The sequence below is a fragment of the Rhinolophus hipposideros genome (genome assembly GCF_964194185.1).
Source record: "Rhinolophus hipposideros genome assembly, chromosome: 14".
Taxonomy (NCBI): Eukaryota; Metazoa; Chordata; class Mammalia; order Chiroptera; family Rhinolophidae; genus Rhinolophus; species Rhinolophus hipposideros.
In genome coordinates this window covers 53,003,622-53,020,474 of record NC_138060.1, presented here as the reverse complement: position 1 = coordinate 53,020,474, position 16,853 = coordinate 53,003,622, and the positions used below count along the sequence as shown (strand labels likewise).

Below are 16,853 nucleotides of genomic sequence, written 5' to 3'. Positions count from 1 at the left end.
TGAGAAATATATGTAGTGCTATGTTTGTTAAAATGACTCCTACCCTATTTTGGTCATACTTGGTATGCGTTGTGTACTTTACTCACCTGGTTCTCTTTCAGTGTTATCTGCCCCTGTTCCTTACACCCAATGAAGGTTCTAACACATCTAAAAATCTTCTCATTTTGTTGTACTCTCTGAACAAAGTTGGCTGGAAAGAAGCCAATCCTGTCTTGAATTTTCCCCTGAAAGGAAAAAGGAGGCATGCATCCACAATTGTAGCATTCATTGTAATTATAGTAACCAAATGATTTTTTTTCTTAAAGAAAGAGACACACTTACTTTCCACCAGTCTTCATTGGAGTCCTCTAGAAGAGTAATCATGTCTCCTGGTCTAAAAAAGAATGAATGAGTTGGGTGGGAAAGTAGAGAGGGGAGAAAAGAAAAAATGGTATTTAAAAGTTGGAAGTAATAGTTTTTCATTTATACAAACAATGCTAAAATAAATAGAAATAAAATTAGCATGACTATACCAGTTCTTCATGCCCATAAAAATAATTTTGTTAGATATTGAAATTAAGTGTGATTTCTATGTTGTATTAAAAAAATAATTCTGTTTTATTTTTATACATAGATGATCATATTTGCATTGTAAAAAAACTCCAAAATTTGGAAGTTGGTAAGTTTCAGGTGCTAGTTGCCCTTTGTAGTCTGCCCTACCATTCCCCTCCCATTGCTCAGAGGTGACAAATGTTAATGGTTTCCTGTATCTCCTTCTAGACCCTTTCAATGCACTTACACTTACACGTAGATATACACATGTAATTTGATTTTTCTTTTTTAAATATTGACATCTAGAATTAGTCATTATTTTTATCATTATCTGTGTTTTCTCAGTACCTTCTTGAAAGCTGTATACTTTTGCTTAGCTCCACTTTCCAGGCCTGCCACCTTTTGTGTTGCTATAATTTGGAACTTTTCTCTAGACGTGTATGTGTGTGAGTGTGTGTGTGAGTGAGTGAGTGTGTGTGTGTGTGTGTGTGTGTGTGTGTGTGAGATTTTTCATCAAGAATTACTTGGGTTTAACTGAAGATTTACATGTTTTTGTTGATGTGGTGGTTATTTGCCACTTCTCGATTTTCACATCCACATGTGTGTTTGAGTGTTTGGATGTGTGTTTTAATTCCTTCTACTCAGCCCTTGCTGGAGCTTTTATAATCTGACGACTCATTTTATTTTCAACCTAGGAAAATTTTCTACTATGTTTTTTACTGTTTTCTCCCACTCATTTTCTCTCTTTTTTCTTTCTAGAACTTCTAGTCAACACGTGCTGGACTTTCTGAATCAATTATCCACACCTTTTGTCTTTCTTACACATTTCTTAACATTTTTCTCCATCTATGTTCTTAAAATTTTTCTCAATTTTATCTTTCTGATCACTTATTTTGTGTTTAGACTTGTCTCTTCTATCATTTAGATGCCTCTGGTTCCTTACTCCCAATGAAGGTTCTAATACTCCTTTTTAAGAATTTTTAAGAAAAAAACAAATTAATTTCCAAGGGTTCTTTATTATTTTCTAAAGTTTCCTTTTCATATTTGCCGCTTTCTGTTATGGATACAATATTATAATGGATTTTTTTTTTTTTTTGGGAGGGCACAGCTCATCATGGCTCATGCGGGGATCGAACTGGCAACCTTGGTGCTAACAGCACCATGCTGTAAGCAACTGAGCTAACTGGCCATCCCCTTATAATGGAACTTTTTGAGGATATCATACTTTTTTTTATTTTTTTTATTTTATTTTTTTATTTTTTTATTTTTTTTTGAGGATATCATATTTTTTAAAACAATATTTCTTCTCTTTATTGAATTCTTTATTTCCTCTAGGATTAGTTGGCTTATTCTTTATCTTATTATTTCTCCTTCTTATCAATCGATTTTCTCCAACATCTGTGTTTCTTGGTTGTTTCTTTATAGTAGTTACTGGAAATAGAGGTAGTTGTGGGTAGCTGGGTGAGTTTCTTTGTGATTACATACATCTGTGTCTGTAATGGCTCTCTCTCCCAAGTGTGAGGGCTAATTGCAGGTTCTGTTTAAGAGAGCAGGGTATGTCAGTTGATATATCTCATTTTTGGATGCATGAATAGGAGGCAAGCTGTCTGGGGGCCTCCGACCTCTACTCCAATCGCTAAAAGAATGAGGGCTTTCTTAACGTTGGTGAGGGAGAAGATAAGCTTGTTTACCTGCTAAGTTGAACCACCTTTCCCTTCCCCCAATGCTCTCAAGAAGATCTAGAGGTCCAGAGTTATCTAAGCAGTTCTTATTCTTGCTCAGAGTTCTGTGCTCACAGAGGAACCCTCCTTAGGCATGGGTTCCCTTTCTTTCAAGTACAGGTATTGATTGAATTCTGGAGTCAAACACCATTGCTGCTAAACATCAACTGCTCATTGTAAGCACTGATGTGATGTTCTATACACAGGTAGGATTCAGTATCTGTTATATATTGCTATGACAATGCTGTGTAACAAATAGCCACAAAACCTCAATGCCTCAATCCCATGCTTGGGTGCTGGCTTGCTGTTGGCTGAGATGACCGGGGTGACTTTGCTCTTTTCCATGGTTCTCATACCCCGGAAGGCTAATTTGGATATTCATGGCAATGCCAGAATTTCAAAAATAGCAAATGGAAACATGTGTCGTGTGGGGTGGCCTGCGGGGTCTCTGCTCCCGCTCCCCACATAAGAACGCAGGATATGGCTAAGCCAAAAAGGAACACCCACGGAGCCATAAGTAGGGGAGTCATACCACTGTGGTCTCACTGGAGGCTGGGTTCACACGACACGCAACCTGCTGTCTGCTTTGCTGCCAACCAACCGACCGACTCTTCTCCACTCTCCTCGACTTCCCTCCGTGGCTGTGGCAGTTACATCAGTGGCCAATAGCTCAACGGTTTCAGCTGATGGCCAACCAGTCACAGCTGACGGCCATCTACTACCCGAGCCAGCACCTCTCCACATGAGGCCGAGAGCCTGGAAACTGTTCTCTGGGGCTGTGTCCCCACATCATGCAACACAGAAAGCCCCTAAGCCCTAGGCTCAGAACTGCTACATTGTCACTTCTGCCTCATTTTATTGGGCAAAGCCAGGTAAGAGGCCAATCCAGACTCAAGGGATGGGGTAACAGGCACCACCTCTGTGGTGAGAGGAACTGCAGAGTCTCATGGCAAAGGGCATGAAAATAGGGAAGGGTGAAGAATTGGGTTATAATGCAATGAAGCCATCAGAGACACCTCATGCTCTTCAATGAATTTGCTGTGAGTTCAGTATCTCTCTCTGTATGTGTTCTTACTTCTAAAGTTTTTTTTTTTTTTTTTTTCCCTGAGTACTCTGGTTTCTGTTCATCTTCATTTTTCTCAACTCGATTCTATTTGTTGTAGTCTGCCAGGAAACTCTCAGGATTTGGGGGTCTCTGATAGTATTATTTCTTGTTTTCTGGTACTGTTATGGATGCATTCTTTAAAAAATATATGCATTTTCTGACATTTTAAGGGATTATAGCAAGAGAGGAAGTAGATTTGTGTGCTCATTTTGCTCTTCTGATTCAATCTCCTCTGCTGTCATTTTCAATTCTCAGTTAATATCTATCTTCGTAGGGGATTCCAAATATAACAGGCTTGTTGCACCTGAAACATTAAACACAACTGGCATTTGGGTATTCCAGCAGTCACAGTTTCATGCTGATGCCACAGAAAGTGAGATGGCTGAAAATCACTCTTTTCCCAGGTGAGGGATTTAATTAAGCAGCAAGGATGAAAGTCGATGCAGAAAAATCTCTCTAGCTCCAGCAGATTTTATTTAACCTAATAACCTAAGAAACCATGTGTTGGTATCAACTACAAAGACTTCACAGGTGGTTTGGTAGAAATCGTTCAATAGGGAATAAAGCTGGAGATTAGGGGAGGCACCTTTTCCTAAGTGTGCAAAAGGATGCTGCCTGAACCCAACCTCTATTTTGCGAGTCTAGATAGAGACTCACTTTTTCCTGTGCCCAGAAGTGGACAGTCCCTGAGCCCATGGCCCATGTTAACCAAACCACACAGTAGAATAAGGCAAACCCTGAAATACAAGCTATAATTTTACGAGAACTACCAGACATACTCCTGACAGTGTGATGGAGATTCTGTTCCTGAAAAAGAGCTCCGCCAGTATCAGAAAGTGGGTTGGTGAGCAAGGAGAGTTACATTCATCCAATGTGTTCTTTTTATATTTTAAATTTATCTACTCATTTAAAAAATATTCTAGGCGCTGACTCTGAAAGAGCCATTTTTCCAGGCACTGGGTATGCTCTGGTGAATAAAGTCCTCACTGAGGCTAATATTCTAGTGAGAAAGTTGCATAATAAACAAGCAAATTTATAATAAAACAATAAATACATAATGTGTATATTTTGTGAATTGTCTTAAGGGCAATGAAGGAATTAAACCGGATGCAGTCATAAAGAAGAGTAGATGCCTGACAGTAGTCAATGCTCTAACCATCTTATGGAGACAGTGAATGTCTCCTTTTCATTGGAGGGAGGAACTTGCTCTAGGGCAGCCCTTGAATCCAAGACAGCAGCTGTCTAACATTTGGATCAGCCTGTGGATTTGTGCTGCCCCACACCCCTGCCTGGCATCAGCCATCAATCTCAGCATGCTTTGCTCCTGAGCCTGCACTTAGACTTACCAGTCCTTTTTAACACTGGGCCCCAGGTGGTGGATCTGAGTAGGCATGCAAGATAAAACCACTCTGTGTAATGCAATGTTTTACATTTATTGTTTTAAATGTGTTTTGACCCAGTTTTTAAATTCTGGCTAGAGGCTGCTCAGTTCCCCTTAAGCCGCTGGTTAAATCAATACCCCAACCACTTCCCTTTGGGCTCTAAAACTCCAGGCCATTAGACACCACCAGTTCCAGCCCTAACTGCTCTGAGGGCCAGGTACCAGACAACTAGGGACAGCCCTTATGCCCTGGAGCCAGGGAAATGATCCCAGTTAACTAATTCACGAGGAGCCTGGGAAACCCAGCTCAGCCCAGCTGTTGGCCACACCTAAGCTGCCCCTATAGCTCCTGCTTGCTGTTATGTGACTCCCAGTGGCCCATGTGGCCCTGTGTGGCAGGCCTTCACTCTCAACTGGGAGTTCTCTTCTCAGATTGGTTCTCCACTTAGCTCTTTTCTCTCACCCGTGGTGTTGGGGTGCTATGTCCTGCCACCAAAGAACTAAATCCAAACATTCTGCCCACCTGCCCTTCATAGGGAGTGCCTTGCCATTGTTTCCCAAGGTTGGAGGCCTAATGCCTACAATTTTCCTTCCTCTCATTGGTCCTAGGATGGACATTGCTGGTGTAATGACACCCTGCCTCCAAATGTTTCATACCTCTGGGCTGACCAGGACCCATTCCATGGAACAATTTTTTCTTAGTTCAGGTATCACACTCCAAATGTGTTCCGAGAAAGCCCTGCTCTGGTCTAACAGCTATTCTCTTTTTTACAGGTAACTTGATGATCCTGATCCATTATGTGTAGATTTTATAATTTAATTCCTTATTTCTAAAGTCATGGGGATGAACTTGTCAGGCCCCCAAATACTTATAAAAGGTTCCCTTTGCTTAATTCAATCAGCACGTCCTAAGTTCAGGTACAAATTCTGCTTGCACTGGAACTCAGAATTATATAGCATGATACAAAGTATAACGCAATTCATAAACAATGGAAGCATCTGTTTCCTATTTGTTGCAGATAGATCAGAGTGCCACAGATGGCCTGTTTCTGTTTGCTCAGTAAAATTTGTATTGGGCCCAGAAGAAGATTTTCAGTTTGGCTATATCATGATTTTATGGAAAGTCTTGAACTATTGAGGGAACTATGAGCTATCAACAAGAGTAGGAATAAAATAAAAAAAGCTAACTACAGGATTATTGTTTAATCTGTGAGCGTGCCTGTGTGTTTATGTGGTTCTGCATGTTGCTATCTGGGTTCACTTTCAGCAGTCTTTTGCTTCTCTCATTTCTCAATTTTCCGCTTAGACATAAGAGCCCATCTCTTCTCCCACCAGGTGAACTGGTTTCAGGGACTCGGAGAGCACCATGTGCACTGATGATATGAATGATACAAGTGGAGCCCAGCCAGCTAGAGGGAACTGTTCTGCAAGGTGTTAGGAAGGTGCCTTCGTATTCTGTGGGTGGGAGCTCCGGGAGGGTGGAGTGTGAGTTGTTCGGAGGTCCCCCCTTGCCCAGCCTCTCTCCATTCCCCATGTGGAGCACAGAGTCCTAGGACTGGAGACCCCGACACCTCCTGATGAGGTCCCTGCTTCTGAGAAACATTGTCCCCATTGTCTGGGATAACCTGAGACCTCACACTGGCCCTCTTTTGGAAGACATGGTCAAGGCAGGATGCCCTGGGCCTTCTTTGCTTTCGTAATGGTTGGGACATACCTCATATTTTGGAAAACAAAGGATATTTGTCTTTCTTTACCCCTCCATCTTTGCCTATGGAGACGAAGAAAATTATATGACATTCAAGTATTTCTTGAATACTTATGACATATTAGATTAGATATTAGATTGCACAACTGAGTGTGCACTAAGTGTACAGAGATGAAGAAAGTTTTTAAAGCATCAGTTGTCTTATCTGAAGGCGAGAATAATAACTGTACCCACCTCATCAATAGTTTTGAGGACTAAGTGAGGTGATGCTTATAAAGAAATGTAGATAAGCCCATAACAGATGGTGGCTATTGTGGTTAAAACATCGTTACTGCCCTCAAGATGTTGGTAATCTTAAAGGGGAAAGCCTGTAAACTGGTAATTTATAATCAATGTCATTGCTGAATGAGAAGTAATAGGCCTGGGGGCGCAAACAAGTGTGGAATTGACCTGAAACAAAATCCCAAACATATGTGCCTTTTAAAGACTCAGCTACGTAATTTATATTTGTATAATTATACACGATGCACAACAAATACATAATGAACATATATTTACTTTGCAAAGCTGCTGTGTGGATTAAATGAGAATACATATGTGGAAGTCTTTAGCACTGTGACTGAAATCCAATAAGGGTTTACAAATTACATTTCCTCCTAAAAATGTAAATCTTCACTTGGAAATTAGACGATCTAGTGATTACTGCCTTTTAATTGAGTGCCCTTTTAGGTGTTTGGAAGGGACAATTGGTTAATGAAATAGCCTCTTAAGTGGCCCCTGACACTGTCCTGGGGTATGATTCAGAGCTTTGGATAAGCTTTTTCCCTCTCTTTTACATTCCCCATCCCTTTTGGCCCTCCACACCAGGTGTGGCAAGGCCTGGGGGCTGGAGCTGATATTCTACCACCCAGGGGCTGATTGCAATGTAGACGCTGGAAGGATTGAGGAGGGCAGCCAAATAGCCTGGAGCAGAACTTCAATGTTCACTGAGTGATGTCAGCATGACATGTTGCATTTTCACACAAGAAGGTTCAGAGAGCCTTCACAGTAATACGCAGGGGTTAAATCCACTTCTAACACCCCTAGATCGAGCTGCCTCTTGTACTACCCAAGCCTTGTGAGAACTCATCAGAACTCTCCATTTTAATCTGCAAGTACTTTGAGATATCTTTAATATTTCTCACCCTTTCCCATTCATTAAGCAAAAAGAACCCCCAATGAAGCCTACAGCAACCATACTCTCTCAGCCAAAATAGATGTTCTAGAAAAACCAGGCTAAGGGTAACAGAAGAAGAAGCTAGCCAAACTGCTCCATTAATTTTAAATCTACTTCTTAATTTTTCACTAGACCTATTTTTCAATTTCCGTAATCCTGGTCTAGAGCCATTTAGTCTGAGAACATGGGTAGGTAACAAGGAACTACACAATTTGATTTTGTCTTAAGCCTGGTATCCGTAAGACTGCCAGCACTTTCCCACATTAAGAGACTAGCTCAGAGAAAAAGCATTCAGCTAAAGGGAAATTTGGATGGGATTTGGTAAATTTTCCTGAACTGTCGTGGATCACGCTCTCCAGGACCTAATTGAAAGAGGCATTTGAGTGAGAGGGAGGCTGCTAAACACATTAGTGACATTTGGGAAGATCTGGATTTCTTGACACAGTGCAGTATCAGAACATAATATGCATCAGAGACTTCCCTCAAATAGCCTTAATTGCATTTTGATGTCCTGGTGACTGTGAAGATTATTTTTAAATCAAATTGGTGCATTAGAATTACATTTAGTTTTAATTAAGTTGATGCATTTGCCAAGCAGTAATGTACTTAGAGAATGGAAACAAGACACCCAGGGAGTCTTATTCTGGCTGACTCTGTCTCAAGGGCTCTCCTCTTCTTATTTTATGGAGGGTGTATAAAACCTTACAGAGCGAGGGACATCATCACATAAGTTATAAGCCAAAAATCCAGTGTGGACCATATACTGAGTATCGGCACTGAGAATTAGAACACCTGCCTTCTGGCTGGGGCTATGCCACTGGCCCACTGAGTATCTTTGGATAAGTCACAGTTGTTCTCAAATCTGACAGATAGCCAGAATCCAAAGGAACATTTAACATACAGATTTCCAAATGGGATTTGACTCTCTAGGCCTGAGTGGAGCCCAGGAATCTCTATTTTAATAATACTCTCCAGGATATTTTTATGGCTTCTAACAAGAATTAACCATCTTCACCACAGTTTTCTCCTCTGTAAAATACTACTTGCTTGGATAACCCAACAGATTTGCCAAAAGAACTCAAGGGGGTGTCAGAGAAAATTGTGAAAGACTTTGAATGGGCAAATGATTATCGATCTGGGTGTCTAACTTACCTTTCCAGGTCACCTCCCCCTTTCAACGTCTGAGCTGTTATTTTACATTTCCACAAGTTGTAGAAAACTGGTGATACATACAAATGACTATTGTCCATAGAAATGCAAGTAAATTGTGTCTGGTGGAATCTAATGAATTGTTACTCTGTGAATACTGACCACTTTTGCATGAATCTGTAAATTCATACCAGCACTCATCATTACATATATGCGGTTCTTGAATTCTCCTTTGAACCAAATGTGATACATTACGAATTCTCTCATTAATTAATGAGTCTAGTAAAAGTTCTGACATGTGTACATTTTATATTTGTATAAGAGTCATGATTTTACCTTAATTTTTACAAATTATCCTTGAACAAGAGTGACTTTTCATTAACTCATTCGATAGGCTACAAGCTTCCTGGTCTTACAAATAAGCTTAACAATCTTAACAGACTTGTAAGAAGTGATGTGAGTGGCCAACAGGGGATAAGTTAATACATTGTCTGATCCTGCTGATTAAAATATAATTGTCAACCTCATCAGAGAGGAAACCTACCACAATCAATGTAGGATGGAAAGTTTGGGGTAAGAGGAAGATGAGTGGACTTATAGCTTGCCTCCCTGGCTTACAGCCCTGAGTCTCTACTTTCTACCTGTGAGTTCTCAGTCCTGGTTCTTCTACCTTATCCCCTAAAGGGTAAAGAACCATAAATTTGCTCATTTGAATATGAACAAAACACTAGATGCTTTAAGCTTTACAGGATTTTAAGATAGTCTTTCCAGAATGAAGCTGGAGTGAATGTGGTTATCTCAATATGCTCCTGCTCCCGCAATGAATTTGCACCACCTCTTTTGTAATGGAGTTTTCATGTGCCCCCCACTTGGTACCTCTTAAAGTAATTCTCTTGTTCAGCTATTTGACCTATTCTTCCCTTATCCTTTCTTCACTGGAGAGAGAGAATGACTGCTCACTCACCAAGCTGCACAAGCACTCATGTCCCCTTTCCTGAAGTCCTGGCTTGGCTGTGCTGTCACCTCCTTGCAAAGCCTTCTCTGACTTCCCAAGGCTGCTTGGATGCCCCCTTGAGGTGCTGTAGCAGCATCCTGGATTCTCTCCTGACCCACAAGATCTCACGCTGAAGTGTACCTTCTTGTGTCCTCTTATGCCAGCCCCCAGCCTATGACCACCTGAGCTTTTTGAGGACAGGATCTATCAGTTGTTCACCCAGCAGAGAGTAGCTGCTCATTCATGACATGATGAGCAGTGGATAGATGAAACATCCTGGAAACAGCCATACAAGGGTTAAAATCAGTTTTAACTCGATTTCCAATGGTGCTTTGAAAAAATCAGAAAGAGATGAATTCAGGCCATCTCATCTGCAGAGGTTCTTGTGAATTTTAGCTAATGAGACAACTGGTTGCCCGGTTTTATTCAGACTCACCCATGGAAAGAATCTGAGACTCACTGCTTCCAAGAAAGAGTCTGGTGATTCAAGAATCTAAATCTTAATTTGGGGTTATAAAAGAAGATAGGTTTTTCTTTAAAGCCCCTCAAAACTAGGTGTACTGACTCACATTGAAATAACAATTGATATGTATCCCAAAATTTAATACATTGAAAAAGCAGTTCCTCTTTTCCTCTCTTGGCTCATAAGATTTGTGTCACTTCTCTCCCTCTTGTTCCTCTCCTGCCATAATGAAGCATGGCTATTATATAAATCTGTTTGGGGAGGACTAATAAAAATGAAAATGTCTTAGATGTGGGAAGCCAAAGTAGATTCTTTGGAATAGGCATTATATAGTCACTAAAATATGCATTTGAAACTTTAAGTCTTTTATTTACTATTTTTAAAGATTTTTATTAAAATATAGCTAACATACAATATTATATTAGTTTCAGGGTACACGGTAGTTATTCAACAGTACCCATCTGGCACTATAGTTATTACCATATTATTGATTTTATTCCCTATGCTAAAGAAGTGATCACCATGATAAATTCAGCAACCGTCTGACACCATACCACACTATCACAATATTATTGACTATATTCCCTATGCTGTATATTACATCCCCAAGACTTTTTTTTTTTTATACCTGGAACTTTGAAACACTTATTCCTCTTTATCTTTTCCCCCATTAAAATTTTTTTCAATTACAGGTGACATTCAATATTATATTAATTTCAGGTTTACAGCATAGTAGTTAGACATTTATATAATTTATGAAGTGGTCCCCCTGACTAGTACCCACCTGGTACTATACATAGTTATTACTATATTATTTACTATATTTCCTATGCTTTACTTTACATCCCCATGACTATTTTATAACTACCAATTTGTATTTCTTAATTCCTTCCCCTTTTTCACCCTTCCTCAACCCTCTCCCATCTGGCAATCATCAAAGTGTTCTCTGTATCTATGAGTCTGTTTCTGTTTCATTTGTTTGTTTGCGTATTTTGTTCTTTAGATTCCACTTACAAGTGAAATCATATGACATTTATCTTTCACTATCTGACTTTATTACACTCAGCACAATACCTTCTAGGTCCATCCATGTTGTCTCAGTTAGCAAGATTTCATTCTGTTTTATGGCTAAGTAGTATTCCATTGTATATATGTACCACCTCTTCTTTATCCATTCATCCATTCAGGGACACCCAGGTTGCTTTCATATATTGGCTATTGTAAATAATGCTTCAATGAACATATGGATGAACATGTCCCCTCAATGTAGTGTTTTGGGTTTTTTCAGATGAATACCCAGAAGTGGAATTACTAGGTCTTTCTTTGTCTCTTGTTATAGTCTTTGCTTTAAAGTCTATTTTGTCTGGTATAAATCTTGATACCCACACTTTTTGTTTATTTGTTTCCATTTTCATGAAATATCTTTTTCATCCCTTTACTTTCATTCTGTGTTTGTCTTTCGATCTGAAGTGAGTCTCTTGTAGTCAGCATATGTAAGGGTGTTGTTTTCTTGTCCATTCCGTTCCCCTATCTTTTTTTTTTTTTTTTTTGAAATTAAATTTTTATTTATATACAATTTAAGTGTTGATAAAGTACCCAGAATTACAGTTTATATATATGTGAATTTTGAAAATGAAATGACACTTTTAACACAATTTGACCTGAAAAAAATTCTACATACATGTATATGATCAAAACATAATCTTTTCTTGTTTGGGAAATTTCCCATGCACAGTAATCTCTTTTAAAGTCAACAAATATGAATATATCCACTGTTAACTGTGTCCCACCTAGTATTCAATTTCTGCAACTACTATCCTACAAATATAAAATTGCTATTAAAATCCAGGTTCAAAAACTGTGTTTTTGAAATTTATAGTCACAAAATTAGATAATAAAAGAATATACATAATATCAAAATTAGTATAAGAATAGCCACATGCTACTTAAATACGTAAAACAAACCTATCATTTTTTTACTTCAAATGCAGTTTTCTACATCCCTTATATTGTATCAACATTTCAGCGGAGCATATAAGTAGCTAGACTATACAGAAGGATACTGAATCATCAACAGACTAGTCAAAACTAGGGCTTAATTATAATAAACAGTGAGTGTAGGGCAAATGGCTTATTCACAGGGTTAATTCATCGTTCCCCTATCTTTTGATTGGAGCACTTAATCCATTTACATTGAAAGTAATTATTGATAGGTATGTAGTTATTGCCATTTTGTTATTCATATTTATGACTTTTTTTTCATCTTAAAGAAGTCCCTCTAAGATTCCTTGTAATGCTGGTTTAGTGGTAATGAACTCCTTTAGCTTTTTCTTGTCTGGGAAGATTTTTATCTGTCCTTGGCTTCTAAGCTTTGCTGGATAGAGTAATCTTGGTTGCGGGTCCTTGCTTTTTATCACTTTGATTATTTTGTGCCAATCCCTTCTGGCCTGGAAAGTTTCTGTTGAGAAATCAGCTGTCAGTCTCATGGGAGCTCACTTGTAGGTAACTAACTGCCTTTCTTCTGCTGCTTTTTAAAATTCTCTCTTTGTTTTGAACCTTTGGTATTTTAATTATAGTGTGTCTTGGTATGGGCCTCTTTGGGTTCATCTTGTTTGGGACTCTGCATTTCTTGGGCTTCTATATCTATTTCCTTCACCAGGTTAGGGAAGTTTCCAGTCATTATTTCTTCAAATAGGTTTTCATTTCCATGCTCTTTTTCTTCTCCTTCTGGTACCTCTATAATGTGAATGTGAGTATATTTTATGTTGTTCCAGAAGCTCCTTAAACTATCCTCATTTTTTTGGAATCTTTTTTCTTTTTGCTATTCTGATTGGGTTTTTCTGCTACCTTATCTTCTAAATCACTGATTTGATCCTCTGCTTCACCTAATCTACTGTTGATACCCTGTAATATATTCTTTATTTCAGTTATTGTATTGTTTATTTCTGACTTTTTTTTATGTTTTCTATCTCCATTTTTATGTCTTCTATCTCTTTGTTGACGTTTCCCCTGATATCATTGAGCATCATTATAAACTGTTTTTGGAACTCTGCATCTGTTGGATTGCTTGTCTCCATTTTGTTTAGTTCTTTTTCTGGAGCTTTCTTTGTTCTGTTGTTTTATTTGGAATGTTTCTTTGTTGCCCCATTTTGGCTGCCTCCCTGTGTTTGTTTCTATGTATTAGGTAGGGCTGCTATGTCTCCTGGTCTTAGTAGAGTGGCCTTATGTAGTAGGTGTCCTGTTGGGCCCAGTGTCACAGTCTCTTGGTCGCCAGAGCCAGGTGTTCCAGGTGTGTCCCTTGTGTGGGTTGTGTATGTCCTCCTATTGTAGTTGAGCCTTAGTTGCTGTTTGTACATCAATGGAGGAATTGACCCTTGGGCTCATTGGTTTGTGAGGACTGGCTTTTACTATAGTGACAGAGCTGTTGTGCAGGGACTGATCCTATGGGGAAGGATTTGCTTTAGCAGGGCTCTGGTATCTGCTCAGTCAGCCCTTTGGGTGTGTCATCCTTGGACAAGGTTGGGTGATATTCTAGCTTGGTTCAAAGCTAGCCACAGGGCATGTCAGACTCAGGGTCGCCTAGGAGACCTGCTGCTGCTGGCCAAATTCAGCTGAAGCCTGTGCCCTTCCCAGGGCCACCTGGCATGAGTCACAGAGCAATTTGCAGATGGCTGCTACCTGCTCTGTGCTTGGAGGTGCCTTGAGAGGCAAATCTGGGAATGTAGGCCAGCTGTCCTTAGTGCTGGGGTTGGCGCTGCTCAGCCTGAGGTATAGGACATGCAGAAACCAGATTCTGCTTGTTTGGGTTTTGTGAACCTTTGAGAGACTTTAGGAAAGTCTGTAGCATGAGCCAAGGCAGGTGGTTTGTATGAAAAAGTCACTGGAAGTCGTTTGGGTGGGCTTGAAAGTTGGGTGGGGCGTGGTCTCAGAATCACCAGGGTTGAGCCAATTGTGTTAAGCTGGCTGATGGAGACTCAGATATGGCAGCTGCTTGTGACTGCACGCTGGGAAAAGGGAGAGCTTAACAACAACAAAAAAACAATGGTGCCACCAGCTCCTCTGTCTAGGAGAAAACTGCCCCTTCAGCCCTCATCTTGAAACCAGACATCTCAGTTTCCCCCTATACGTCCCTGTCACTTCTCCAGCTACTGCCCCAACGCTCTCTCAGAGTCAGCAATTCTGTGAGTAAGTCCATGCTCAGTCCCTTTAAGAGGAACGCCGGGGACTCCAGCTGCCCTCTGTCTCACTCAGCCACAATCTCTGCTGGTTTTCACAACCAGAAATTATGGAGACTTCATTCCCTGGCACTGGAACCCTGGGCTGGGGTGCCTGGTGTGGCTTTGGGACCCCTTGCTCCTTTGTGGGCAACCTCCTCAGCCGAGATATCCCCCCGATTTTTAATGGTCACATGCAGGTGTGGGACCAGCCCGTTCTGCATCTCTGCCCCTCCTACCAGTCTCAAGGTGGCCTTTTCTGTATGTCCTTAGTTGTAAGGCTTTGGTTCAGCTAGACTACAAGCGATTCTTAATGATGGTTGCTTTGTAGTTTAGTTGTAATTTGATGTGGTCATGAGAGAAGATAAGCACAGCATTTACCTGGTACACCATCTTGATTGGAACTCTCTCTTTTATTTACTCTCGATCCTTTATTTCAGTCTCTCTGTGATGTTTTATGGGTTTGTGTTTACTTGGAGTTATTTACATCTGCTGATTATTTACATGATACATCAACTCAGCAAAGCCACAAAACTTATTCTTATTGATTTTTAAAAGATGTCTTGGTATGAATAATAAATGATGGCTCTGAGACTGTTTGCAGACTACTGAACCCCCAAACAGTGAGGATAATGAGACTGGTTACATTGTTAATATGGAGCGCAGGATTTACTTTCTTCAAAAAGCTAAGCATGTGTTATTAAGTTCTTGTTAATAATTGTGTGTGTGTGTATGAATGAATGTGTATTTGAGTGTGCATGAGTATGTGAATGTGTGCATGTGAGTGTGAGTGGGTGATTGTGTGGTCACGGAGCTCTGACGATGAGTGTGTGAGAGTGTATGTGCACATGTAAGTGTATCACACACACATACTCACCCACTTGCCCAAGAGGATGATTTGACACATGGCCAATGTGAATGAACAAGGTGGTACATAATGATAATGATATCAGTGCTGATTATAATGGGGTTCTCCAATTTACATGTCAAGTAGCATTTTAAGGAGCCTTGCTCATGAATTAAGCCTGCAGTCCATAAAGTGTAATTTTCCAAACTCTTTAAAAAAAACCTTGATAATAAGGGTTATTGGTGGAAATTGTTAGAGACCCTTAATTACAGAAGGTCATCTACTTACTATACAAGCTCATTACACTCAGAGGAACCTGAGTGGCTGTCTAATGCTTCCAGACTGCAAATCATCAGTAATAATTAGAGATCCCACACATGATGGCCTCACATATTTCATGTCAATGGTAAAATTCCATGCCTATGGTGTGTCATGTCAACAACTGCAAAACCTCCTTAGAAGATTAAGGACAGAGTATCACAGCCTCCTTAGCTCTGGACCAATTAGATAAAGTCTCATTGGATGTGCTCATAGGCCAGAGAGAGCCTTTGTGTTTTCTCTACTAAATATCCTTAGGGTAGTGTTAATGAGGTTGCTAGGAAGACTAGGAAATAAAACATATTGTGAAAGCATGCAAATTCTGAAGAGAAGGTATCTAAAATATACTGTGCACCTCGCTTTGTACAGGACATGAAATTCCATCTTTCATTTATATTATCTTGTTAAATGAAATATTAAATGAAATATCCTCCCTAGGAAGGAAAAAACTGAGGCTCCATGAGATCAGTTTGCTCAAATTGGTGCAGCTAGTGAGAATCAGAACTGGAAGGAAGGTCAGGTCTATGTGGCTCCCAGATATCGCTCTTTTCTGTCCTGCTACATATTCTTTTCTATCTCTGCCCATGATGGTGGAAAGATAGAGCATTATCATGGGATGTGAGCTCCTGCAGTTTGGAAAGGTAAAGGTTAATAAATTTACAAAGGAAGTTTATTTTGCACTGAAACTGTAGCAAAACAGACTGTGTGGAACCTTTGTCATTAGACAGCATTTGGAGACTAATGATGGGACCATAGCATTTCTAAGAGGAGTACTTAGTGCCTTAAGAATAAGGGGGCAGCACCTGGCTTCTCATCTCTGTGGCTCATTCCTCCACCCTCAACTGTGAGTGCTCAGTAAAGAGGTACAGTAGCAGGGATTCTTGCAAATTGTCTTAAACCCTTTGTTCTTTATGAATACAACCATGGGCTAATTTGGTCTCCTTTTCTATAATTTGTTCTTGACAAATAGTTTTATCATGGGGTGAAGGTGCTTCTCTAGGAAACAGTTCCTGGCTAACCCCTCTGAGCTTGGTTTGCTTCCTCTGTTATAGTTTCCATTATATTGTCACGAACTTGATGTGCCCACTAATTGTAGATGTCAGGCACAGCATTAGTTCCTTTCATCTCCACAATATTCATTCGTTCATTCATTAAATATCTATTAAGCATCTACTATATTTCAAGAACTGTACTACACAGTTAGCAATT

The 16,853-nt window shown here is 39.9% G+C and overlaps 1 protein-coding gene across 3 annotated transcripts in view; it reads right to left on the bottom strand.

Annotated features, from left to right (window-relative positions):
- STAC (SH3 and cysteine rich domain) overlaps nucleotides 1–16,853 on the bottom strand; it is a 134,607-nt gene that overhangs the window by 14,734 nt on the left and 103,020 nt on the right. For 2 of the 3 annotated variants that reach the window (XM_081071934.1, XM_081071935.1), the window contains exons 9-10: nucleotides 322–373; nucleotides 87–224 (exon numbers count right to left, since the gene is read on the bottom strand). In XM_081071934.1, the coding sequence (XP_080928060.1) occupies nucleotides 87–224; nucleotides 322–373 (190 nt within the window). The remainder of the gene's footprint in view (nucleotides 1–86; nucleotides 225–321; nucleotides 374–16,853) is intronic. The other variant, XM_081071936.1, reaches the window with a different exon arrangement.